Source organism: Mucor mucedo (genome assembly GCF_025094135.1).
Source record: "Mucor mucedo strain NRRL 3635 chromosome Unknown EV154scaffold_167, whole genome shotgun sequence".
NCBI lineage: Eukaryota > Fungi > Mucoromycota > Mucoromycetes > Mucorales > Mucoraceae > Mucor > Mucor mucedo.
The window spans coordinates 1-25,047 of record NW_026252451.1 but is presented as its reverse complement, the minus strand read 5'-3'; the positions used below and the strand labels follow the sequence as shown (position 1 = coordinate 25,047).

Genomic DNA, 25,047 nt, shown 5'->3' with positions numbered 1-25,047 from the left:
TTGCTCCTGTGGAAATGGAGCGTTTTTAATAGTTCATAAATTCTAAGTATAAAACTGAATCAAAAGACAAAACTTATGATTTTTATTGTGAAAAGCTTATTTAAGCAAAAAATAAATACAACCTATCATAACCTATGCTTTCGCTTACACACTACACAATATTTTCTTGGCGCCCAAAGTGAATATATTATGTAATAGTTTGGCGCACCACTTTCACGCACCTACAATGAGAATATTACGTAATAAATGTGATTTAAAGCCTGATCAAGGCGAGTGCATATCATTCTGAGGGTAAACCAGTTATATAATGGAACAAGACTTTCCGGAGAGCCAGAAGACAATGAATTACTACTGTGAATTCACAGAATCTGCCCATAATGTACCTGGTAAAACGGTGTGCTTTATACCATATGGGTTTTCCAATTCATCGCGCCCGCAGAACATCTTTGATGCAAAATGGTCTGAGCCGTCAGTTTAAAACAACTAATATGCAGATTCTCTAAACATTATTAACAGATCAAGTGAAGCCAAGAATTTTGCGTTTTACACTTAATGGCTTATATCAGAGATGCTGAGTATATTTAACATGAATTTCAACACTTTTGCCAAGTAAGCATTTATATAAATTTATTCACCTGTATTTTTTGATAGACTATCTTTAACTTGCAGTTTTATCTTATTAATTAATAACAAAAAATAAATGTGTCGAAACTTGATTAGTATAGGTTTATATGCAATGAATTCGTAATTATCAAAAAAATCAAAAAATCAAATAAGTTCAACAAGACATGACAGTACACACCCGGTGTATTTTACTGCAGATTTATTTATGTTTTTTTTTGTTTATTTAGAAGAAATTTATTTGCAAAAAATAAATTTGATTCCAACGATCTTGCGTGAATAAGTCATTCTGAATCCTTATCGTGGCGTCATAATACAACTTTTAGATATGCTAAAATCGTATACTAAATTTGTATCAGTATGCATTTTTTTTTTTTTTGTATTATATCGGGTGTTTATTGTTCCCATCCAGGTCAAAGTGAGATGGAGGAGGTATCTGAAACTGGCGATTGATTTCTGTTTGGAGGTGGCACAAATAATAAACATGAAAATGTGGCATAATATTCTAATGCTCGATGTTTATACGTCAATTTAGTCTCCAATATATCTTAAACTGTATTTTTTGCTCCATGTAAGGTATCTCTTTGTAAGAATTGCCTTCCTTTTATCTTTTTCTAAACTTTTTATTCCCCCCAAAAAAAACTAGAAAGAGATGATATTTAAATTGCTCTGCGCAATCATTGTATCGTTATTTGTAGTAGATGCTTACTTCGATATACCAAATTTCAGGACAGCTCTGCCTTTTCGAGAAGGTATGTCCACCGTCACTAGAAACGGTAACAGTTTGGTGATGTTTGGTGGTAAAAATGCAACAGACTTATACGCAAACGATCTTTATCAAGTAACTCAAACCCCAGAAACAATTAATTGGAAAATTCTTGAACAAAATAACCCACCCCCTGGTACCTTGTATGGCCAAGCAGTTATTACCAATAACAACAACAATATGTACCTCCTTGGAGGCTCGACAAGCGCAAGTAGTACTCAGATGCCTGCTTTGCAGAGTTATCAATATTCTTTCGAGTCAAATACCTGGACAGCTTCTCCTAATAACTCGCTCGTCATAACAAATACCACCCTGTTTCCTTACAACAGAAAGCTTCATACCGCCACCTATGATAACCAGAACGGCATTTACATTTTTGGGGGGGCTTTTAATGGCAGCATAATATTTAACGACTTTTTCTATTTGGATATCACGACTCAACAATACACCAGATTACCCACCACTGGTATCCCGCAGTACGGTCACACCGCTTCTCTACTCAGGTTATTGATATGAACATTTGTTTGGTACATCTAATTAACCAGAAATAAATCTTTTATAGCAATGGCAAACTTGTCATTATTGGTGGTGTAGTCGAAGACCCTGACGGCGACAGAATATTGCAATCTATGTCGAGTGTATTTGTATTCGATACAAAATCACGTACCTGGGAAAATGTCAATGTTACTAGGCAGGGTTTTATTCCATCCGCGAGAACGTCTCATTCAGCTATAGTTAGTAAGTGTGTAACAATAACAACATGTCTTTTTTTTTGCTAAGCCCTATAACTACTGTAGCTTCGGACGACAGAATCATCATCTTTGGTGGTAAGACAATAAGTTTGTGAATCAGATACCGTTTTAACTGGTTTAGTTAAAGGTAGTAATGAAAGTATTGAAAGACAAAGTATGTATTTGAATGCGATTGGTATTTTAGACACAAAAAACTGGACATGGAGTACACCTGATGCTTCTGGTATTCCTCCTTTCAGACGTTCTAGTGCTTCTGCTGGTCTTTTAAATGGAAACTACTTGACTGTTGCATTTGGTAAGAAAAAAAATGCAAACGATGTAAATGCATACATATAAACCCATTTTGCATTTAGGTGCATCAAGGAATCTTTTTTTCAATGATATTAATATATATGACATTACCCACCGCAAATGGCTTCAGTCTTTTGCTCCCGAAGATAATTACGGCTTTCGGTTGACAGGTGGCGCAATCGCTGGTATAACGGTGGCCTGTATCGTTTTTCTCGTCATCATCTTTATTTTAATAAGAACATTTCAACGTTGGATCAGATGGATTGTCAGAGGTCTTTATAGTAGTATCTGGAAGCCGCGGTATGTTACTTATGATCCTTTCTTGCTTGCTTTAATTAACTTTTTTATTTTAGTTATGGTGAACCCACTTGGGCAGAGACTACCCGAATCGTTTTACAAGTCATCCTATTCTTCATTTTTTCTGCTTTTCTCGTATTCATTCTTCTTCAAGCTATCAACAGCCCAAACATCACTCAAACGATTGAAAAACCTGTTACGTCCGTCCAAGTCCCGGGTAAATAATGTCATATAAATATACAAAGAACATAGAGAATTAAAAACTTAATTTAGATGTACGTTTCTGTTTCGACGGATTTCCTCCCTATAATTCAACCGACATTAGAATGCCTGGCGTCACTTGTATGACGGATATTGGTTATCCGTGTACTGAATATGTTCGTCCATTGAATATGTCTATTTTTCAGCCTACTTTTGCTGATAGTTTTGGTTCAGTTAATTGCTTTCTTTTCAGATCGCCTACTGATTTCTTTCTTACATCTACTTTGGGTCAGAACAATGGGTCCAGGCTATTATTTAACTTCTGGGGAGATCAAACAATCGAGCATGGAAGTATACATGTATCCATTTATCCAAAGACAATGAACCCGAACACCGTCATGTATAACATCTTGGATGGACCCGCCACATTAATGACGAGTATTTCGGATTGGATAAACAACGAAATAAGTGATATTCAAGCAACCAATGTCTTTGATATTCAACCTTTTAGCTACAGTTCTATCTCTTACAACTTAGTCGATCATACACATTTACAATCTGTAGGTTGGAATTATATTGGATTCTCACCCGTTTTAAATTCGACACCTGAAGTGGTCTCTAATTTCCGTCAAGAAGCGCCCAATTCTCAATACCCTATAGGTCATCCCGATATTGGCTTCATTGCCATATTTCCTGAGGCATTTGTCGATACGATTAAGCGAGAAGTCAAAGTTTATACTTTGGTCAATGCCCTTGGTTTTGTGGGTGGTACACTTGGTCTGTTAATTGCTGTTCAAACATGGCTGATTGGTTTCCGCCCTAGATCTCCTTGGGGTGTGGTTCATCGATGGAGTATGGGTGACATGAAACGCTCATTGTTGATTAATCTTCGATCCAAATTTCGAATCACGGACTCGGGTGTTCCTCTAGTGCATCCTGTGAGTAACCGGTATAGCATTAATGAATTTATGGGTATGCAATATGCGACAGAAGCTCAACGAATTCATCGTGTAGAAGAGCGTATACAAACGTTGGAATTGATGTTTAAAGCCTATTATGTGGATGACGAAATTTTTAGATCGTTGAATGATGCAAATGAAGCAGGAGAAGTGAATCCTACGAGGGATGTGAGAGTGGGTGGTAGTCATAGTGTGAACGATAGTGGTCAATTTCCACCCTTTAGTTCTTTACAAGCATCGCCAAGAGCCCAAAACATGATTGACGATGAAATGTTGACTCGTACAAGTAGTGTGAGAAAATCTCATCCTGATCACTTTCTTCAGGAGTTCTCAAGACATGATACCGGTCAAAGTGGATCATCTGATATTCCTTTAATTCATATACAACACCCAGATGCACCCCCTCGTCAGCTAAATACATCTGTGCAAAACAACGATTTATAAAAACACATATATATCTTTTATTAAATAACATTTATGTTTATCAGCTATAAACATTATACAGTGGCTTTACCCCCAAAATTTGGTTTGGCCAAAATCCGTTTTTGTTTTTATTTTTCTATTAGTCGAAATTCGGCTTTGATACCAAAATTATGTTTCGGTCAATGGGAAAGCGAACTTTTAGTTGGAGACAAAAGCGAAATTACAAAGTTGGTAGATAAACAAACTTTGGTGGGTGGAGCCACTGTACATACACACATTCCTTTCGTATCACTCCTCACCCTATCCTTCTTTTCTTACTCTCTTCTTTAATACATATAAACTCAGTGACAGTTCCGATAATCAGACAAGGCATATATGTAGGATAAAGCGTACCCAGAGAGAGCTCTTATAACAAGCACTAACCATAATAAAAGTATCGCAATAACCTTACCTCCATCCAATTACATTAACTTGAAACTAGAAAGATTTTAATATTCATTAATGTCGAAATTAAACCAATTGCACAATTATAAGAGAGATATAAAATATTTATTGCAAATTATAACAGTGGTTGTGCTAGATGGGTCTGTCTTATAAATGAAACCAGGATCACAGAAGTTTCCACAGCACTTCCAGTGTTTTCTGAAGCTATCTAAGGATGGCTCCCAATTGTATGCTATCTCTCATAAATTGGTGCTCAGAGAATGTCTTTCTGATATATCAATGAAAATTTGTAGCATTATCATTTTTTTTTTTGTCACACAAGTGAAATCAGATCAGTCCTTTACGGCTAAACACATGTGTTTACGTAATGCTTTTGAAACTATAAAAAATTTTATGGTGTGCATGACCTTTACTTTTTTCTTTAGCATTCTTTTTTTTTTTCAATCGTTCTCAAGCCCCAATATCAAAGACTTTAAGTTGTATCTGTCAGCCTCTTTTGTCTTTTGATATTCCACTTCTTTTTCAAATCCACGTTCCGCATAGTTCACGCCTTCGTGCGTACTAGCACTTTAGTGGTACTCTATCAAATGCTGTGTGATCCCCTTTTTATTCTCTCCCCCCCCCCTCCCCTAATCCACAGCTGCTTGTGCTTTTGACTTGTGTTTCGTAGCCTTGCGTTAATTTTTTGGGATTAGCGAGCTCATACCTTCTCGTGGTTTTTCCTGTTAATCAGAAAAGTGCATTTCGCGTTTTTCTGAGAACTAAATTGAGCTCACACTTATAAATAAATAAAAGCCTTGTTTTTACTTTCAATCTTTCCAAGTAGTTCATTAAAATAACTCAATAGTGACATACATGTCTTGAAAACTTAAATATTCTAAGAGAGACAGGTGAAACAAGTGTTGGCTTTATTTGACCTGTCTCAAACTGCTTACTAACGAGGTAACAATACACCATTTAGAAAGATCGATCTTAAAATCTACACTCCAGTGTCTAGAAATAAAAGCGAATACTGGTTACAGAATGTTATTCTTATTTTTACTATGCATTTCTTTATCTGTGAGCTTGTGACTTTACACTTACAAAGTTAGAGGTAGCTAATCAGCCTTCCCAAGGGCATTTTTTCTATTCCAAAGATTGGTCTTTTCAGAAACCGTTATTTTGAATTGTACGGACTGTATTTGTTAGGATGTATAATATTGGGTGTTTATTGTTTCCATCCAGGACACGATGAGATGAATACCTGAAAAGGGTGATTGATTTCTGTTCGGTGGTACAAAAGTCAATAATAAGCATATAAATATGGCACAATATTCTAATACTCGATCTTTATATGTTTATTTGATCCCTGGTGAAGACCTAAAGAAGGATTTCCTTCCTTTTTTCTTTTTCTTAACCTTTTTTATCTATCCTAAAAAAATAAACAAATAATAAATGCTATTAAAATTGCCCTGTGTAATCCTTTTATTCTTATCTGTGGTAGAGGCTTACTTCTATGTACCAAATTTCAGAATAACTCTACCATTCATCAATGGTGTGTCCACTGCCACAAGAAATGGTAACACCTTGGTAATGTTTGGCGGTGAAAATACAACAAATTCATTCACAAACGATCTTTATCAGTTAACACAAACCTCAAAATCATTTAATTGGCAAATTCTTGAACAAAATAGCCCTCCTCCTGGTACATCGTATGGTCAAACAGTTCTTACTAATAAAGACAATATGTACCTCCTTGGAGGCGTAACAAACGTCACCAGCACGCAGATGTCTGCCTTGCAGACCTACCAATTTTCCTTCGAGTCAAACACTTGGACAGCCTCTCCCAATAATTCCCTTGTCATGACAAATACCACCCAGTTTCCTTACAACAGAAAGATGCATACCGCCACCTATGATAACCAGAACGGCATTTATATCTATGGTGGTGCTTTTAATGGTAGCATAATATTTAACGACTTTTTCTATTTGGATATCACGACTCAACAATATACCAGCCTACCCATTACTGGAATCCCACATTACGGTCACACCGCTTCCCTACTAAGGTAATGGAATATAAATATTTATTTGGTATGTTAAAATAAACAAAAATAAAACGCTTACAGTAATGGGAAACTTGTCATCATTGGTGGCGTAGTTGAAGACCCTAACGGCGATATGATATTGAAATCTATGTCTAGTGTATTTGTATTTGATACAAAAGCAAGTACTTGGGAAGATGTTAATGTTACTAATACATATTTGCCATCAACTAGAACATCTCATTCAGCTGTAGTTAGTAAGTGTGTAACAATAACAGTATATCTTTTTTTTTCTTGCTAAGCCCAATAACTACTATAGCTTCGGACGACAGAATCATCATCTTTGGTGGTAAAGCTTTTTTTGTAGCTCAGATGCCGTTTAAAAATGTAAAATAACTGGTTTATATATAGGTGATAATGGAAGCGAAAGAGGAAGAATTTTTTTGAATGCGATCGCTATTCTTGACACAAATACCTGGACATGGACTATGCCTTCCGTTTCTGGTATCCCTCCTTCCAGACGTTCTTACGCTTCCGCTGGTATTTTGAATGGAAACTATCTGACTGTTACATTTGGTAGGAAAAAGACGATGGACGCAAGTACATATATATATATATAAGCATACTTAGACTTGATTTATATTTAGGAATAGCACAAAGTATCTTCTTCAATGATGTGAATGTATATGATATTGCTGGCAACAAATGGATTCAGTCTTTCAATTCCAATGATAATCACAGATCCGGGTTATCAGGTGGCATAATCGCTGGTATAACAGTGGCCTGTTTTGTCCTTGTCGTCATCATCCTATTTCTACTTTGGAAATTTCAACGTTTTATCAGATGGGCTCTCTGTCGTCTTCATCGTAATATTTGGAAGCCGCGGTATGTAATTTATAATATTTTATTGCTTGCTTTAATTAACTTTGTTATTTCTAGTACTGGCGAACCTGTTTGGGCAGAGACTACTCGAATCATTTTCCAACTTATCTTATTCTTCATTTTTACTGCTTTTCTTGTATTCGTTTTTCGACAAGTTCTTAATAGTCCGAAAATTACTCAAACGATTGAAGAACCTGTTGGATCCGTCCAAGTCCCGGGTAAACAATTACATGTTCTCCATATCTATTTACACAAAGAACACAGAAAAATTAAATTTTAACTTAGATGTTCGTTTCTGTTTCGACGGATTTCCTCTTTATCCTTCGACCGACATAAGAGCACCTGGTGTCACTTGTCAGACAGATATTGGCTACCCATGTACTCAATTTGTTCGTCCATTGAATATGTCTGTTTTTCAGCCCTCTTTTGCTGATAGCTTCGGCTCAGTCACTTGTTTCCTTTTTAGATCGCCTACTGATTTCATTCTTACATCTACTTTGGGTCAAAACAATGGGTCCAGGCTATTGTTCAACTTCTGGGGAGATCAAGCAATCGAGCATGGAAGCATACACGTATCCATTTATCCAAAGACAATGAACCCTAACACCGCACTTTATGACATCTTGGATGGTCCCACCACAGTGATGCCAATATATGACGTCTCGGACTGGCTAAGAAACGAAATAAGTGATATCCAAGCAACCAATATCTTTGATATACAACCCTTAAGCTACAGTTCCCTCTCTTATAACTTGGTCGATCATACATATTTACAAGCTGTAGGTTGGAATTATATGGGATTCTCACCCATTTCGGATTCGATACCTGAAGTAATGTCTAACTTCCGCCAAGAAGCACCCAACCCAGAATACACTTTACTTCATAAAGATCTTGGTTTCATTGCCGTATTTCCTGAGTCGTTTGTCAATACGCTTAAGCGAGAGATCAAGGTGTATACTTTGGTCAATGCGCTTGGTTTTGTAGGTGGTATACTTGGTCTGTTAATTACTATTCAAACATGGCTGTTTGGTTTCCGTCCTAGATCTCCTTGGGGTGTGATTCATCGATGGAGTATGGGTGTTATGAAACGCTCATTATTAAGTGGTCTTCGATCCAAATTTAAAACCACCGAATCGGGTATTCCTTTAGTGCATCCTGTGCATAAGCCGTTCAGTGCTGCGGATTTAAACCACGAGGGCTTTGACGAACCAGAGACACAACGTATGCATTGTATAGAAGAGCGTGTACAAATGTTGGAAACGTTGTTTAAGGCCTATTATGTGGATGACGAAATTTTCAGATCGTTGAATGATGCAAATCAAGCAGAAGAACTGAATCATGAGCTCCCAAGACAAGATACAGATCAAAGTGAATCATCTAATATTCCTTTAATTCATACACACCACCAATATGTATCTCCTCATCAGTCCAATACAGTTGTTCCAAAGCATGATTTATAAAAGCATATATATATATATATCTACATATATGTTTTTTTAAACAACATTTATATTTATCAGCTATGAACATTATACAGTAGATCTACCCCCCAAATTTGGGTTTTCATTGGCCACAATCCTTTTTTTGTTTATTTTTCTATTAGTCGGTCAATGGCAAAACGAACTTTTGGATGGAGACAAAAGCGAATTTACAAAGTCGGTAGATGAACAAACTTTGGTGGGTGGAGTCAAATTGTACATACACACATTCCTTTCGTACTACTCCTCATCCTCCCCCCATTTTTTTACTCTCTTCTTTAATACATATATGTAGGATGAAGCGTACCCAGAAAGAACTCTTATAACAGACTCTAACCATAATAGAGATATCGTAACCACCTTCCTTCATTCTTATTGTATTAGCTTGGAGCTAGAATTCTTATTGGAAACTATAACAGTGGTTGTGCTGGATGGGTCTTTCTTATTGAAACCCGGATCACAAAAGCTTCCACAGCACTTCCAGTGTTCTCTAAAGAAAATTAAAGATAACTCGCAATTGTATACCATCTCTCATAAATTGGCGCTCAGAGAATGTCTTTTTGATAAATTTCGATGAAAACCTTGAGTGCCCACCAAAAAAAAAGAATCTCTTTTTTCCCTCCTCCAGGAATGTCACACAAGTGCTTACAAGTGCACAAAAATATTTGATATCGCACAAATTGGGTACCATGAGCTCTGTATGATATCAATTGCCTAAATATTGATAATAAAAAATTAAGCGAATCTTATGTTGGTCGTTGTACAAACGTTTTGCATATGAAAATCTCGGTCCCTGGCAATCGATTCTCTGGGCCAATCACAATGCTGTTTATGCCTCTTTTTTATTTTGGTTTAACCCCTCTTTTGGTTGCCTAAAAAAAAAAAAAAAAGCACACAAAGATTGGGGGTAACATCTTTGAAAAAAAAAAAAAAAATTATGTATAAAAGAGGGTTGAAATAAAAATGACGGTTTCAACCTTTTGTAAAATATAAATAGATATCAATTCAATGGCTATACAGCAACGTAATTTCAATAAGGAACCAGAGACCGATAGTTTCCAAGAGTCCCAAGACACGGATAGTTTGTTAAAATCGTCACAACAACCTAAAAAATTAGTCTTTGACTATGACGAGATTCCAGCATGGATGCATGACAATGTTTACATTACCGGTGGTTACCGACCTCAAACGAACAGCTATCGAGAATGTATCAACAGTTTATGGTACCTTCACAACGAAAGTGGTAAGCTCTTTTCTTTTTAAAAAACTCGTTGACTTTCTGACTCTTTCTTTTTACAAAAAAAAAAAAAAGTCAACATTTGGAGTCATTTACTGGCGTATTTCATGTTTGTCGGCTTCGGTATTCACTTCTTATGGAGTCAACCATTCGAATCCTCCATTACAATTTTCGACTACATTTACTTTTTCTTATTTATCGCTGGCGCTCTTATGTGCCTTAGTTTTAGCGCCATCTTTCATTGCTTCTCTTGTCACTCCGAACCCGTCGCTCACAACTGGAACCGATGTGATTATGCAGGTATTACCTGTCTCATTGTGTAAGCTCTTTTTTGTATGTGTATGTGTGTGTCTGTGTGCGTGGAATCTAATTGTTTATATTTTTTTTTTTGCTAGTGGCTCGTTTTTCCCTGTCATTTACTATGGTTTCCATTGTCATCATTTATTCCAAGGTAAATATTCCATTTTTTTATTTTTTTATTCATTTGTAAATGTGTGGCTCATATAAACTGTGTTAGTGATTTATATGACCATTATTGTCACGATGGGTGCTGCTACGGTAAGTAATTGAGATGTAGATATAGGATGTCAACTGATATAAAGGGGTGGTGGGGAATATAGGCTGCGGTCACCTTAATGCAACATTTCCGTACACCTGCTTACCGATGGATTCGTGTCACACTTTTTGTGGCACTTGGATTATTTGGTGTTGTCCCTACCATTCATGGTATTTGGATGTACGGCGTAAGTAGGATTGGGGTTAAGTGTTTAAAAAGTAAAGAGAGAGAGAAGTGCTAATTTTATTTGGAATCTAGTTGGATAATGCCAACAAAACCATTGCTTTATCCCATATGGCCTTGATGGCTGTTTCTTATATCGGTGGTGCATTGATTTACGGCTGTCGTTTCCCCGAAAGAGTTCGACCTGGCATGTTCAACTACTTTGTAAAGTGGCACATCTACGTAATATAAGGGAAACTTTTTTTATTCACTCATCTTTTTTTTTTTTAGGGTGCATCACATCAAATCTTTCACATTTGTGTCGTTATTGCTTTACTGGCTCATTACACTGGTGTCTTGAGCGCAATGGCTTTCTGGCATGATCCTATCAATCAAGACTTTTGTTCTGCCTTTATCATTTAAATCAATGAATACACTACACAAACACACACACATATATATATAGAATAAACCATCTTTTTATTAATCATAACGGATCAATTGGCAGACTTTTTTTTTTTTTTTTTTGCAGAGTAATTTATGCCTTGTGAGATATTAAAGTTGGGGTGTCCGTAGGTAGGAGTGGAAGTTAACAAAACGATATTGGACTCATTAAAAGACGATCTTTTTTGTTTTATGAGTTTTTTTACATTCTATGTGAGTTAACTCGAAAGACATGACTATAACATGCTCCTAAGTAGATGGCCCTGAGACCATTGTTACGACTGCAAAAAGCATAAAGTGTTGGAGGCTATTTATCAACTGGTTATGATCATAGCCAAAGGTAAAGATCAGAAAGTGGACTTTCTCTCTCTCTCTCTCTCTCTGAGTTGGTTTATTTAAGGCTACTGATGAAAAAGAGATTTAATAAATGTTTAAATGCAATTGTGGGACAGAGAAATAAAAAAGCAGAAAATGACATTTAAACCCCGAAAATAATCACCCCATTTGACATGCGGTGTGCCATACCGAACATGGAGAGTTTTAAAAAAGGAAGGAAGGAATTTTCTTTTTTCTTCCTCTCTTCTTTGCTTTTACTCACAGAAACAAAAAGATGAACGCTACGTTAGCAGAGGGACATAAGACAACCTGGCTTGAAGCTCAATGGGAAGACTGTTACCGTGATCGTAACCCACTGCTTGTCACAGGTGTATTGGCCTTTGTCATGCACGAGCTTGTGTATTTCGGTCGCTTCATTCCCTTTTTAATTTGTGATTATGTGCCTTACTTTCATCAATACAAGATTCAACAAAACAAGATCAACACCACTGCCGATTACTGGAAATGTGTACGACAAGTCCTTTACCAACATTTCTTGTTTGAGGGTCCTCTCATCTTTTTATTTCACCCCATGGCTTCTATTATTGGCATGAACGTCTCCACTCCCTTTCCTGAATGGTAAGTGTATAAATACGAGTGACATGTGAAATATATATTGACTCATTCGAATAATAACAGGAAAAATATCTTACCTCAAGTCTTTATCTTCTTTGTGTTTGAGGATGGTTTCCATTACGTTGTTCACCGCGCGATGCATTATCCTCCACTTTACAAGGCCATTCATAAGGTACATCATGAATACTCTGCACCTTTTGGTATTGCTGCAGAATACGCTCATCCTTTAGAGACATCCATCCTTGGTTTCGGTACCATTGGTGGTCCCCTTATCTACCACGCCGTAAACAAATACATTTTACATTCGGGTCCTCAATGGCAACTTCATCTCTTTACGATGCTTTTCTGGATCGTCTGTCGATTATGTCAAGCCATTGACTGTCATTCTGGTTACGATTTCCCTTGGTCTTTGCGTCATTTCATTCCATTTTGGGCAGGTGCAGATCATCATGATTATCATCATATGGCCTTTGTCAATAATTTCGCTTCCTCTTTCCGTTGGTGGGATTATCTCTTTGGCACAGACACCAAATATCGTGCTTACCGTAAACGTCAAGCGGAAGAGAAACGTATCTTGAAGAAGAAGGGTTTATAAAGACCCCACTTATATTTATAGAGTGTTTCCTTTTTTCTTTTTTTGTATCATAACATCTATTTAAATATTTACCCCCACGTCTATACACAACACACACATCATCATAATAATTACAGTAATAATAAAAAAAAAAAAGTTTAATTTTTAATTATAGTTAGAACCCAGGATTTAACACGGGCGATCGTTTCTCCCAGAACAAGGCACGTAATCGAACACTTAAAGAATGTAATAACAAGACACGTCGACTGGGTGGAGGTACAATTCTTTGAATACGATGTTCACGAATGAAACCCAAATGATCAAATTTATAGATAAATACACCTTCAATATGTCGCACTCTTTCCACAGGTTGAAGTAACAACGGACTCGGATGTTTAATCCCTTGCATTTTCCAATTCACTTGTAATCGCTTCACAATACCTCTTTCCTTCATATCACTCTCTGTCTCTTGTATCGATGACATGGGCATACTATCATCATCGTCATCATCATCATGTAAATCCTCATCAGGTTCATCATCTCCCAATACTCGCATCTTTGTCACTTGTACTTGAATATCATCATAGTATAAATTCGTGCTCCATTTTAACATTTGGGATATCGTTAAATACGCCGTTCGACTGTGGATGGATAATTTGGTATAATGTGGGTCAGATAGTACAATATCTGTTGAATAGATTTCGGGTTCCGTCAGTCCGTTAGCAAAGAACAATGGTAAATCATCCTGCAGTGTAGCAATGGCTGTCAATCCCCTCGTTATATCAGTAAAAATTAAAAAAGGAGGTGGGGGTCATGCCCAACTCAAGGAAAATAATTTTTGTATGTCGCTTACCGTAACCTACTCGTAATTCATATTCTTTAGGTCGTTGTTGCTCTGATCGAACATGCGTAGTAGAATGAAATAAACAGGCACTTGGTTTAACCAGACGTCGTGGAATGCGTAACAAGGCAATTGACATTGAAGTATGTAAATATGCGTTTAACTAAAAGAAAAGGGAAAAAATATGCTGAAAAGCGTCACTTTTTATTTTTATTTTTTTTTATAGTGTGTTGAGTTTGAAATGATTTTTGTAAAATCAGCAGTTTGCTCATATGAAAAAAATAAAATGTCATACATCTACATTGATTGATTAATTTACAAATTCTTTTAACAATGCTCACACTGTATGAGACATTGTGGGCGAATTGGTTGGTGGTGGACTTTTAAATAGTCGGAACTGGATTCCCTCCCCTTTTTTTGTACAAAAAAGGGGTAGAGAAGAAAAATTGTTATTTTTTCATCATTTTTTTTTTTTTTCCCGGTAATTCTTTTCTTCATGGAAAACCATACTGTACCTATTAAACAAGAACCAGTGACAAATGAAGTCATAATCAAGCAAGAATGTGAATATACTACTGTCTCCAAATATATCCTCTCTAATAATTTACAATGTGCTTTCGCTCATGTTGTAGAGAATGACGATGGTCCCGAGAATGCCATCGTTCCAGAGAATGTCAGTGCTACTGAAACTGTCAATACTACAGAAACTGTCACTTCTCCAGAGAGTGTTCATGCTGAAGAAACTGTCACTGCTGCCGAAAACGCCAATACTACAGAAACTGTCAATATTACAGAAACTGTCACTGCTCCCGAGAGTGTTCATGCTGCCGAAAGTGTAACTGCTGCCGAAAACGCGAATACTACAGAAAGTGTCAATATTGCAAAAAGTGCCCACGGTACAGAGAATACCAGTGTTCTTGGTAGTGCCGATGATTTAATGGTTTCCAATGCAGCAGAAAGTGTCAATACTGAAGAGAGTGTCAATACTGAAGAGAGTGTCAATACTGAAGAGAGTGTCAATACTGAAGAGAGTGCTATTGTTGTAGAGAGTGTCAATACTGAAGAGAGTGCTATTGTTGTAGAGAGTGTCAATACTGAAGAGAGTGCTATTGTTGTAGAGAGTGCATATGCTGCAGAGAGTACACATGCTTCAAAAAGCACCAATGTTAAAGCGAGTACCAGTGAAATGCAGCAATCTGTCAAAGGTCCTAGCCCAAACATAGCGTTCTTAATTAAACCGGTAGAAATCTACACTAGAATCTCAGACCACTGCCTTCATCCTACTTGCACTCGCATTAAAAAAAAACTATCTGAGGACATTCCTAACTCCTGCTTCAATGCCTTTTTTATCGAACACCATGTGAATCATCTGAATAGCGATCTTAAAAAGGCGTATGATCAGCTAGCGGAGTATTATACTCGGATTGCCAATATTAGCGACGATAAAAATATTAAAATAACTGCTGCCAAGGTAAAGAGGCTAGTAACACTGTATGACTACACCAGCAAAACCTTCAAAGACACAGTGAATCTGAATCAAATATTCCTGGACTCTTTTGCAAAACCGAAAGATCCTTTATTCGGTGATCCCAAAAGCATCGAGACTCACAATTTTACCCTGTCCCACTTGGACCTCTCCAAAATTGATCGAAACGACTCTACGGTCGTGATTGACATCAAACGAAGCATGGATACATTTATTTCGCATTTTGAAGCTATTTATGTTGCCCATGGCGTGGATGTTGAGAGACATTGGTTTTTTCATCTACGTCAGTTGTTTATGAAAGACACCCGTGTTTCTGATTGGTTTTACGACACTATCTTTACTAAATACTTAAAGAATGATGGCTTAATGACCTGGACTGAAGCAAAAAAATTATTGGATGACAAGTTTGGATACAAGGCTCGATATGGAACTTATATTATGCACCAACAGCTCCACAATGTCAAACAGGAAAAGGGCGAGGACTTTGGAAAGTATGTGACCCGCGTTCATGATTGTGCAAGGATTGCTATGGTTGACAGGACGGATAATTTCTTTTTATGCAACGTGTTTCTGTCTAATTTATACAATAAGGATATACAACGCCATGTCAAAGAAATTCTTGAAGACCATCTCAAAGAGGTGCATGGAGACGACGCAATGGATCCGCTCGCACGTGAAGATCAATTCATGAAATACTATAGCGATTTCCGGAATGTGGATAACGCTGTTCACAAGAGAAGTTCTCAGCTTAATAAATGCGATCACTTACATAGTCATGACTTTAGTAATTGGCAGCATGTGGAAGCTGAGCAAATACTCAGTCCTGCTGACCATGCTTATAAAAAAAGAAGAATATAAACTCTAGTTGTTGTTGTTTTCAAAAAGAAATAATAAAAAAAAAAAAAAAAAAAAACTCATCAATGACATGCTCTGTATCACCAGTAGTAGCCAGGATGAAGGGGATAGTTCAACATCACTTGACGAAATAACCTCATATACCAAAGCCTTCTTTTTTTTTTTCAAAATAAACTGTGTTGTCGTGATACAAATGATGTCTTTTGTCGTACTCACCCGCCTACCATATAAAAAATGACGGGCGTGTGGGGTTTTAATCTTCTTTTTTTTCTTGTTTTTTATTTTAATGACGAGTAGTTTAACCAAATTCGACACAGGTCATGAAGACCTTATTCATGATGTAGCGTATGATTTCTATGGAAAGCGTCTAGTCACCTGCTCCTCCGATCAACGTTTAAAAGTATGGGACTTTATCGAACGCTCCGATGCCTCCGTATGGGAAATGAACGATGCGTGGAAAGCACACGATTCCTCCATCTTGAAAGCCATTTGGGCTCGACCTGAGTATGGTCAAGTCATTGCCAGTTGTTCATTTGATCGTCAAGTTAAAATATGGGAAGAGCAAACCGTTGGTAAAACATTCCTTAAAAAAAAGGCACATGCATACAGACTAAAATTTCTCTCTCTCTATCTCTTTTAAAAAAAAAGAACCGAGAAACAGCCAAAAGCGTTGGGCAGAACGATTTCGTCTCGTGGAATCCAGAGGTGCGGTATTAGATATTGCTTTTGCACCCACCCAAAACTCTTTACGATTAGCTACTTGTTCTTCAGACGGTATTGTTCGTGTTTATGAAGCCTTAGAACCTACCAACTTGGCCCAATGGTCCCAAATGGAAGAATTCGAGATTTCAAGTATCGCTTATAACGATCCTAAAAACCTACAAGGTCTACAAACGCAACAACCTTCACAACCTCTCCTTCAACAACAAGTGCAACAACAAACACAGTATGGATTTCATCATCAGTCGCAACAATTAACCCCTCTTCAAAACCAATTTCAACAACAGCAACAGCTGCATCAACAACAGCAACAACAACAACAGCTACTGCAACAACAACAACAGCAACAGCAACAGCAACAACAACAACAAATGCAACAAATGCAACAACAACAGCAACAACAACAACAACAGTTACCTCCTCATCCATTTCAACAACCGATACATACGAATAGCACGAGTTCGAGTGGGAGTTCGATTGCTAGCCATGGTGTATCGACACCGGGTGTATCTGATATTCCTACGATGACTAGTACAGCAACGGCAGGATTTGTACAGGGCGTCTCTCCAGGGTCTTCTGCAGGTATTGGAGGAGTTCAAACAGCTGTAGTGAACAATATTCATCGTCCTATTGATGCGGATAGTGGTTATTGTATTGATTGGTGTCCCAACCGTACACCCACGCCCATGATGGTAGTTGGCTTGGGCAAAGAAATTGGAGCCAGGGTAAAAAAAAAAAAAAAAAAAAAAAAAAGACATGTGTAGATGATGACTATGATGAATAACTAAAAAAAGAAAGAAGTAGATATTTAAACATGACGGACATAATCGATGGATTCCTTCAGAGTTTTTACCTGGTCATACAAAGGAAGTGCATGACTTGAGTTGGGCACCTAGTATGGCTCGATCGTATCAATTGATTGCGACAGCATGTAAAGATGGTGTGGTGCGTATTTATAAATTAACGGAGCAAGGACAGACCCGTAGTAACCGTATGCCATTGAATTCACCTGCAGGCACACCTACGCATGTCAACGGTAAATTATTTCATGTGGAATTAATTGCTTCCTTTGAAGACCATCAAGCAGAAGTATGGCGTGTAGAATGGAATATCACTGGTACCATTTTATCTTCTTCAGGAGATGATGGAAAATTACGTTTATGGACTGCTGGTTATGATGGAAAATGGAGACAAATGGCTTCTATTACTGCCAATGCTCAAATTCCTTCATAAGAAAAAAAAAAAAGTTTTTTTTTTTTTTTTTTTGTTCTCCCAGTGTGTGTGAAAAAATATGATGATTTCGCTTACAGGCCCTTTTTTTTTTATTATTTTTTTTTTTATTTGTTTATTTTAATGTGTGAAAAAAAAAATCTTTTTTTTTTTCTTTGGATGATGCTATTAACAATAGGTCCCCTGGGACAGATGTATGGAAAGAAAGAGAGAGAAAAGAGAGAGAAAAAGAGAGAGAGAGTTTAAGCAGAAACGATTTTCTTTGGTCTACCTCTGCCACGCTTAGGAATTGATGGATCAATGACCTTTTGCTTCTTTTTGGGAGTTGTACTGGCGGGTCTTCCACGCTTTCTCTTTACAGGCTAAATACACAGTTTTTTTTTTTATATGTCAACAACAACACACACGACTTTTTTTTTTTTTTTTTTTTTTTGCTAAAAAAAAAATTTTTTTTTTTTTATATCTTTTTTTACCTGTTCTTCAGTCTTTGTATCTGTGTTGGTGGTGGTGGAAACATCCAACTTATCCACGACATCCTCCTTTGTTTCCTTGACCTTTTTATCTTCTGCCACAGTCTCGGGTTTGTTACTTCTTGTACGAGAAGTGCTTTCAGCAACAACAGCCACGGGTTCTTCTACCTTTTCCTCACTTGAAACCTTCTTGGGACGAACCATATTATTTATATTTTAATAAAAAAAAAAAAAAAGAATAAAAAAAAAAGGGAAAAAAAAAATATATAAAAAAAAAAAAACGAGGGAAAGGTTATTTTTTTTTTTTTTTTTTCTCGTAAATTTTTTTTTTTTTTCTATTGGTTGACCCCTTTTTTTTTTTTTTTTTTGCGGGGACTGGGCCACGCGGAATATTAAAAAATCCATGCAAAATGAAAAAAAGAAACACATTCATTTTTTTACGTGTTCTTTTAAAAAAAAAAAAAAAAAATTCTTATCCATCTTTTTTTTTTTGATAAAGTGTCAGAGATAATGGTATCTTCTCCTCCTCCCCCCAAAAAAAAAATTCATATATAAAAAGCAACGTCGACATGGAAACCATGTTGTGTTTCAACCAAGGGAACTGTGTCTTGGCAAATCATCACTGCCAAATAAACTTTTTTTTTTTTTTTATCATCCTCGTCTCACAGAACTCGAAGCATTTCGTCTCTACGTCGACTTTATTTTCCGCTCTGAAGCCTCTCTTTACACTTCTTTAAAATCAAGTCATCATCTTGTTTATCCTTAATTTTTTTTTTTTTTTTTTTTTTAAATACGTGTCTCCCTGAACCCCACTCATTCTCTTGCATTGGCTGGCTGATCATCGTAAAATGGGGGTACACAAACACTCGGTTATACAAACCATCGTACATTCTTTCCATTATCATTGATATACAAAAAGGACAGGCTGAGCTAACGAACACATTGCATTGCCCATTTAATATCATGTTGACTCATCTGACACATAAAGATATATATTTAGCAGTCCGTCATAATACCCCCTTGTATCCATCCTTTAAAAAAAACGAGAGATGTCTTCAACACTCCTCAAAATTATATATCTCCCATAACCAATGGTTGCTATCTCTAGATATAATAAACAATTTATGTGACAGCACATCTAAATGTGAAATCATGGCATCCTTTCTTTTTTTTTTTTTTCTGTTGGCCTGAACTTATACGCATCCCAAAGCTTACATTCGCTTGTCAGAATTATATATATATATAAAAGAGACTGCTATGTTTATAATGGGGACCTATCCTTCTTTTGTGACACCAGTTTCTTCAAAAAGAACTGGTTTACATCTAGATGTGTTTCAAAAGCAAAATCATGCTTGTAGGCTAATCAAAGAAGATTTGGGTTCATTGAATAAAATTATTTTATAGATTAAAAGCGAAAAATAAAAAATAAAAATAGTTCTTGCCAGACACCCCCAGTGTGTGTGTGTGTTTAAAATTTAGATAAATGTCTCTTGATAAGAACACCCACCATGATGAGTAAGAAAGACACCCACTTGACATGTTTCTTGAATAAAATATACCGGAATTGAAGGGGGTGTGTCACAAGAATAGCACGCAATAATACTAGCTTGGCTTGACTGGCAGGTGGGTATCGCACTTGCATCAGCCATTCCAATCGTTGCTTCTTGCTCAACACGGCTCGTTCTTGAGAAAACGTCTGGAAGGATTTCTCTCCGTGATAACTTCCCATACCAGAACTACCAACCCCACCAAAAGGTAGAGCATATTCTATTCGTTTATCTTAGTACCTTTTTCTTTTATATATATATATCTTATATATTTACCATTTTGATGCAACAAGGTGTCGTTAACAGTGACGCCACCTGAAGTAGTAACATTTAACACTGCACATTTCAAAAAAAAAAAAAAAAAAAAAATGGGTTAAATCATTGCAAGATAAAAAGGTGCGAGACAATTAAAATATTTACCTCTGTCAATCAATGCTTGCTTTTTTGTAAACAGATACAGAGCAAGTGGAGGTTCACTACAAAAGAGTATATAATCTATCAGCACACATCATTTTTTTTTTGTATCATCCACATTCAAAATAAAATTTTACTGTCTTGATATGAGCCCTAAAGCTTCTTCCATATCCGTATAAGTGATAACAGGAAGAATAGGACCAAATACTTCATCTGCCATCAACACCGGATCAAAAAACTTTACGTTGGCAATAACAGTAGGTGCAATGTAAAGCGAATCGCGATCGGAATCACCACCCAGCACAATATCGCCGCTTTGTCGATCATGCATCATGGATAAAAGTCTATCAAAATGACGTGTATTGACAATACGACCGTAATCCTTTGATCGTTGAGGATCAGAGCCGTACCACGTTGACAATGTCTTTTGAATCGCTTGCGTGAATTCTGTCAAACGAGACTGAGGTATCAAGACATAATCTACAGCAACACAACTCTGCATGGTGGTAGGGGAAATGTAAGTTCGACATTTAGTTTCTTTATATATATACATATTTTATATTTTATACCTGTCCTGCATTAAAAAACTTTCCATACGCAACACGGTTTGCTACAATCTGCATATCCGAATCTTGTGTGACAATAGCAGGTCTAAAAAATTATAAGATTTTATATTGTTAATTTTTGGGCGGGGGATGAGATACACAGTAAAACAACTTACGATTTTCCGCCAAGTTCTAAAGTGACGGGTGTTAGGTTGACAGATGCTGCTGCCATGATGGATCTGGCCACTTGGGAATTTCCAGTGTAGAAAATATGATTGAATTTCTGCTGGATCAAGTATTGTGTCTGTTCGACAGCTCCATTCACTACGCGGTACAAGTTTGGATCAAGGTATCTTGGTAAAAGATGTGTAATCAATGCAGAAGTATGAACAGATATTTCGGAAAGCTAGATACATGCATTGTATTATTTTAACATCAATGCTTTCCTTTTAAAGAAAAAAAAAAAACTTTGTTTTTTTTTGAAATTACCTTGAGAACAACACAGTTACCAGCGGCAAGAGCTCCAGCTAAAGGAACAAGCGATAGTTGAAGTGGGTAGTTCCAGGTAGCTAGTTTTATTTAGAGAGAGAGAAAAAAAAAGGTAAGAAACAGATTCAAGTAGATAAAATAAGAGAATACAACTTGCATATGATGAGAACAACGCCCAGTCCTTGACGACGAATATAGGCAGAATCTGTATAATTTGCTCCAAGACGTGGTTTTACTTTTTGATCATTGGTTAAATTCTCGAAATTCTAACAATAAAAAAAAAAAATTAAGTTACTGTCATGTTTTGAAAGGAACCCTTCTTTTTTATGTACGTTTAAAAAATAAACACATTCTTCTAAAACTGGACTAATTTCACTAGCAAGTGCCTCCGCTCTTGACTTGTTCAAATCTTTGGCTAATGCAACGTAAAATTGCTCCTCATTTTCTTTTACAAGATTATAAAGACGTTCCAAGTAGAATTTTCGGGTGAATTTATCTCTTGATTTACCTGCATGAATTTTTTTATGTAACTAAATTACCCAAAAATTTGTTTTTTTTGCATTATTTTCAACTCTTTTTTCTTTATATACCCGTGGTGTAAGTGCCACGTAAACATGTCACATAATCTTCAATGGATTCTGTCGTATTATACACTAATGCCATTTTTTCCCCTCCTTTTGGATTGAAATTAGATCACAATAAAAAAAAAAAATGAAGAGAGGAAAAAGAAGAAACCACACATTTCAAGAGGTTTTATTTATATCAGGCACATGTACATAATGTGTGGGGAGGTTCAGCTAGTCACGTGTGGGAAGAAGAAAGGGCTTGAGAAAACTCGTGTTGTACAGTTGGTTCCAGTCTTCATAGGTCACTTCTTTTTTTTTTTGTCTGTTGAATTGGACACGCACGTGAAATCTCCCCACACCCCCATCGATCAAACCCATCTTGACACATTGGGTGTTAAATATCAAGTGTTTATTTGTGATTTCTTCATTTGGAAGATTAACTATTACAGTGGTTCCCTAGTCTCAATATGTCTCTCTCTCTCTTTTCTTCTGATCACTTTTTAAGTTTCTTTCTTGAGTCTCCATTGGTAACTTTTTTTAAATTCAGTTGGTAACCCTTTTTTTTTTTTTTTTGAACTTTTTCAATTGGACTCTGGATGCACGAAGAGTGCACATAAAAATAAACTGTTATTTAGAGTACATCAATTATAGAGAATGGGAATTTATTGGTTGAGACAATACAGATAGGTTTGTTGCTTGAGATGTACTTTATCATGTCTATTGAAATAAACACATTAGTTTTAAAACAAAATTACACAATGTAGCTAGTCTTCGTTTACCTTGTGTATCACCATGATCGCTTATTTTCACTGGCTAAATTACTTCACATTGACAAGTATCTTTCAGTGAAACAGCAGAAAACTTGCATTACAGCATGAGGAAAACTGAATCATGCGCTGTAACAAGTTTACGTCTTGTTTTTCCAAGTCTGATTTGCTACACTACCCAACATTTTTTTTTTCTTTGAATATTTCTTGCAACGTTGTCCAAGATAAATTTTAGTAGAAATCTCTTACTTTTATGCCATTTGATCATTATCATGATAATTTGAGTGTCAAACATGCTCAATAAATAAAGTATTAGAATCACGCGTTGTCTGACTAAAGACAGTGTTTACACCAAAGTCTTTTTTTTTTTTTTTTAAATTTTTCTACGCTTCTTTTAGAGTCACCCTTACATAGGGTTTTACGACCACGTCTTTTAGCTTTTGGCACATTGTTCTAAATATGTGGCAGAATCTGCAAGATTAACGTGTTAAAAACTGCTTCCGTTTATAAAACGAAAGAAAGAAAGAGAGTGAGTTTAGTGTTCTAATTGAGGATCAAAACCCTGTTGAGCGAGCTACAACCATGTTCTTGTCAAAATTCGCTCGAATTTGTTTTATCGATAATGAACCCGTTAGAGTTTTTTTTTTGTAAGCTTGGGCTTGGTTGCAAGATACAAAAACTGCATGTGAAAGTGACATCAAACACAAAGTCGTCACTAAGTTACCTTTTGCACAGTATTTGTTACTTTTCTTCAAAAAGAATGGCGTTATGCAAGAATGTATATGTAATTGAAAAGAAGAAGGGAAGTTAAATGTAGCATGTGCTGATAATGAAGCATGTCAATCGATCATTTTTCTTAGACTTATGTAGACCATCAAATGATATCAAAAAAAAAACACACTTCCGTAAGAAAAATATAGGTGTCAACCATTGTCTTTGAAACACAACTGACACTGTTGCTTTAAAAAAAAAAAATGCGACACTTTGATTTTTGTTTCTTGCGACATCACCTTAGGGAAACGTGTATGATGATAATAATAATAATACAATGATTTTTTTTATTTATGGGGTGTTCTGTTTTATAAATATAATTTTTTTTCTTTTTTTTGTTGTTGTTGTTGTTGTTGTAGTCGTAATAGTGGTTGTATCAGATTTTCTTGGTTATTTGACAATAGCAGCCTTTGTAGAAGGAGGAGGTGGAGGGGGTGTTTCATGATGCTGTCTTTCGTTATATTCATGTCTTCTATCAGATTCATAGGAATATGTGTTGGACATCTTGGGTCTGGGTTGCCAATCGTAATTATAACCTGGGTAGTGCTGACCATCAGGACCAGCTTGGCTAGCAGAAGGGGGAGGAGGTGGGGGTAAACTAACATGGCCGTTAGTTGAATGATTTTATATAATTATTAAATATATATATATATATATTTTACCTTTGAGTGGATGGGTGTGAATTATGAGCATATGCATGGCTAGCATACTGTTGCTGTTGTTGTTGTTGTTGTTGATGGTGATGCTGTTGAGCATAGTAATGCTGTTCTTGATGATGGGCAGAAGGAGGATGGTTCATGTAAGGCGAACCGTGTTGCGAATTATCAACGCTGGAGGTACTGTTGTTGGAGGCGATTCTCATTCTGTTCCAATGATCTTGTTCTTCTTGATGGTGTTGCTCGTTTGTATTGTTACTATTTCTTTGCCAATAATAAGGGGAGGAACTATGAGGAGGATGTCCTCCATGTTCTTCCTTGACATCATGATCATATTCTTGATTATTATTATTATTATTATTTGGGTATGCTGTAGTTTCATTTGTATTGCTGTTGGAAGAAGTAGAACGATCATGTACATATTGCTGCTGAGACATTATGGGTACAGGAGAAGCGGTGCTAGGGTATGAGTGTTGACCTTGTTGTTGTTGACCTTGTTGTGGTTGATGATGAGGAGGCATGTGTCCATAATTAGTATAGGCAACACCGTGATAGTCATATGGCATGTATTCAGTAGGCTGGAATAAATTGGGACTGGCACCAGCATAGGCAGTAGGACGACCATAAG

The 25,047-nt window shown here is 36.4% G+C and overlaps 10 protein-coding genes across 10 annotated transcripts; 6 read left to right on the top strand and 4 right to left on the bottom strand.

The window, feature by feature from the left end:
- Positions 1-1,375: 1,375 nt before the first annotated feature.
- EV154DRAFT_578509 (uncharacterized protein) lies at positions 1,376-4,331 on the top strand (the record flags this gene model as incomplete). The annotated part of the gene is made up of 7 exons (XM_051606559.1): positions 1,376-1,890; positions 1,950-2,125; positions 2,185-2,214; positions 2,267-2,434; positions 2,493-2,730; positions 2,784-2,944; positions 3,001-4,331. 7 exons carry the CDS (start codon positions 1,376-1,378, stop codon positions 4,329-4,331), a joined length of 2,619 nt encoding a protein of 872 aa, XP_051451883.1.
- A 2,301-nt stretch (positions 4,332-6,632) lies between these two features.
- Positions 6,633-9,120, top strand: EV154DRAFT_430556 (uncharacterized protein; the record flags this gene model as incomplete). The annotated part of the gene is made up of 7 exons (XM_051596548.1): positions 6,633-6,802; positions 6,863-7,035; positions 7,098-7,127; positions 7,190-7,354; positions 7,426-7,663; positions 7,718-7,878; positions 7,946-9,120. The coding sequence occupies 7 exons, from the start codon at positions 6,633-6,635 to the stop codon at positions 9,118-9,120; spliced, it is 2,112 nt and encodes a 703-aa protein (XP_051451882.1).
- A 918-nt stretch (positions 9,121-10,038) lies between these two features.
- On the top strand, positions 10,039-11,568 carry EV154DRAFT_527517 (uncharacterized protein). Its single transcript, XM_051603495.1, has 7 exons — positions 10,039-10,381; positions 10,451-10,694; positions 10,771-10,826; positions 10,893-10,933; positions 10,996-11,118; positions 11,190-11,318; positions 11,385-11,568. The coding sequence occupies exons 1-7, from the start codon at positions 10,147-10,149 to the stop codon at positions 11,514-11,516; spliced, it is 960 nt and encodes a 319-aa protein (XP_051451881.1). The 5' UTR covers positions 10,039-10,146; the 3' UTR covers positions 11,517-11,568.
- A 556-nt stretch (positions 11,569-12,124) lies between these two features.
- On the top strand, positions 12,125-13,243 carry EV154DRAFT_556082 (uncharacterized protein). The gene is made up of 2 exons (XM_051605332.1): positions 12,125-12,491; positions 12,552-13,243. The coding sequence occupies exons 1-2, from the start codon at positions 12,148-12,150 to the stop codon at positions 13,081-13,083; spliced, it is 876 nt and encodes a 291-aa protein (XP_051451880.1). The 5' UTR covers positions 12,125-12,147; the 3' UTR covers positions 13,084-13,243.
- On the bottom strand, positions 13,238-14,128 carry EV154DRAFT_556081 (uncharacterized protein; the record flags this gene model as incomplete). The annotated part of the gene is made up of 2 exons (XM_051605331.1): positions 13,916-14,128; positions 13,238-13,824 (listed from the first exon to the last, which is right to left on the bottom strand). The coding sequence occupies exons 1-2, from the start codon at positions 14,040-14,042 to the stop codon at positions 13,238-13,240; spliced, it is 714 nt and encodes a 237-aa protein (XP_051451879.1). The 5' UTR covers positions 14,043-14,128.
- A 750-nt stretch (positions 14,129-14,878) lies between these two features.
- On the top strand, positions 14,879-16,351 carry EV154DRAFT_527513 (uncharacterized protein). The gene has a single exon (XM_051603494.1). The coding sequence runs from the start codon at positions 15,090-15,092 to the stop codon at positions 16,245-16,247; it is 1,158 nt and encodes a 385-aa protein (XP_051451878.1). The 5' UTR covers positions 14,879-15,089; the 3' UTR covers positions 16,248-16,351.
- A 98-nt stretch (positions 16,352-16,449) lies between these two features.
- On the top strand, positions 16,450-18,233 carry EV154DRAFT_85982 (WD40-repeat-containing domain protein). Its single transcript, XM_051607813.1, has 4 exons — positions 16,450-16,816; positions 16,893-17,689; positions 17,766-17,909; positions 17,980-18,233. Exons 1-3 carry the CDS (start codon positions 16,531-16,533, stop codon positions 17,766-17,768), a joined length of 1,086 nt encoding a protein of 361 aa, XP_051451877.1. The 5' UTR covers positions 16,450-16,530; the 3' UTR covers positions 17,769-17,909; positions 17,980-18,233.
- On the bottom strand, positions 18,212-18,949 carry EV154DRAFT_607030 (uncharacterized protein). Its single transcript, XM_051607583.1, has 2 exons — positions 18,668-18,949; positions 18,212-18,556 (listed from the first exon to the last, which is right to left on the bottom strand). Exons 1-2 carry the CDS (start codon positions 18,866-18,868, stop codon positions 18,437-18,439), a joined length of 321 nt encoding a protein of 106 aa, XP_051451876.1. The 5' UTR covers positions 18,869-18,949; the 3' UTR covers positions 18,212-18,436.
- Positions 18,950-20,076: 1,127 nt separating this feature from the next.
- On the bottom strand, positions 20,077-22,376 carry EV154DRAFT_527508 (Aldehyde/histidinol dehydrogenase). Its single transcript, XM_051603493.1, has 10 exons — positions 22,250-22,376; positions 21,992-22,167; positions 21,817-21,925; positions 21,660-21,739; positions 21,347-21,576; positions 21,195-21,276; positions 20,763-21,121; positions 20,632-20,687; positions 20,488-20,547; positions 20,077-20,431 (listed from the first exon to the last, which is right to left on the bottom strand). The coding sequence occupies exons 1-10, from the start codon at positions 22,320-22,322 to the stop codon at positions 20,133-20,135; spliced, it is 1,524 nt and encodes a 507-aa protein (XP_051451875.1). The 5' UTR covers positions 22,323-22,376; the 3' UTR covers positions 20,077-20,132.
- Positions 22,377-24,153: 1,777 nt separating this feature from the next.
- EV154DRAFT_487006 (uncharacterized protein) lies at positions 24,154-25,047 on the bottom strand (the record flags this gene model as incomplete). The annotated part of the gene is made up of 2 exons (XM_051598923.1): positions 24,154-24,326; positions 24,574-25,047. Coding segments are annotated over 2 exons (647 nt in total), but the record flags the coding sequence as incomplete, so codon positions are not given.

What these genes read in the sequence shown, in the direction of transcription:
- EV154DRAFT_527508 (XM_051603493.1), bottom strand. Translation starts at nt 22,322, where the DNA reads ATGGCATTAGTGTATAATACGACAGAATCCATTGAAGATTATGTGACA. An exon ending in AATGTGTTTATTTTTTAAAC is followed by an intron (nt 21,926 to 21,991) that starts GTACATAAAAAA and finishes TTTTATTGTTAG; the next exon opens with AATTTCGAGAATTTAACCAA. An exon ending in GCAAGCATTGATTGACAGAG is followed by an intron (nt 20,548 to 20,631) that starts GTAAATATTTTA and finishes TGAAATGTGCAG; the next exon opens with TGTTAAATGTTACTACTTCA.
- EV154DRAFT_527517 (XM_051603495.1), top strand. Translation starts at nt 10,147, where the DNA reads ATGGCTATACAGCAACGTAATTTCAATAAGGAACCAGAGACCGATAGT. An exon ending in GTACCTTCACAACGAAAGTG is followed by an intron (nt 10,382 to 10,450) that starts GTAAGCTCTTTT and finishes AAAAAAAAAAAG; the next exon opens with TCAACATTTGGAGTCATTTA. An exon ending in CTGGCATGTTCAACTACTTT is followed by an intron (nt 11,319 to 11,384) that starts GTAAAGTGGCAC and finishes TTTTTTTTTTAG; the next exon opens with GGTGCATCACATCAAATCTT.
- EV154DRAFT_527513 (XM_051603494.1), top strand. Translation starts at nt 15,090, where the DNA reads ATGCAGCAATCTGTCAAAGGTCCTAGCCCAAACATAGCGTTCTTAATT.
- EV154DRAFT_556082 (XM_051605332.1), top strand. Translation starts at nt 12,148, where the DNA reads ATGAACGCTACGTTAGCAGAGGGACATAAGACAACCTGGCTTGAAGCT. An exon ending in TCCACTCCCTTTCCTGAATG is followed by an intron (nt 12,492 to 12,551) that starts GTAAGTGTATAA and finishes GAATAATAACAG; the next exon opens with GAAAAATATCTTACCTCAAG.
- EV154DRAFT_85982 (XM_051607813.1), top strand. Translation starts at nt 16,531, where the DNA reads ATGACGAGTAGTTTAACCAAATTCGACACAGGTCATGAAGACCTTATT. An exon ending in ATGGGAAGAGCAAACCGTTG is followed by an intron (nt 16,817 to 16,892) that starts GTAAAACATTCC and finishes TTAAAAAAAAAG; the next exon opens with AACCGAGAAACAGCCAAAAG.
- EV154DRAFT_607030 (XM_051607583.1), bottom strand. Translation starts at nt 18,868, where the DNA reads ATGGTTCGTCCCAAGAAGGTTTCAAGTGAGGAAAAGGTAGAAGAACCC. An exon ending in ATACAAAGACTGAAGAACAG is followed by an intron (nt 18,557 to 18,667) that starts GTAAAAAAAGAT and finishes CTGTGTATTTAG; the next exon opens with CCTGTAAAGAGAAAGCGTGG.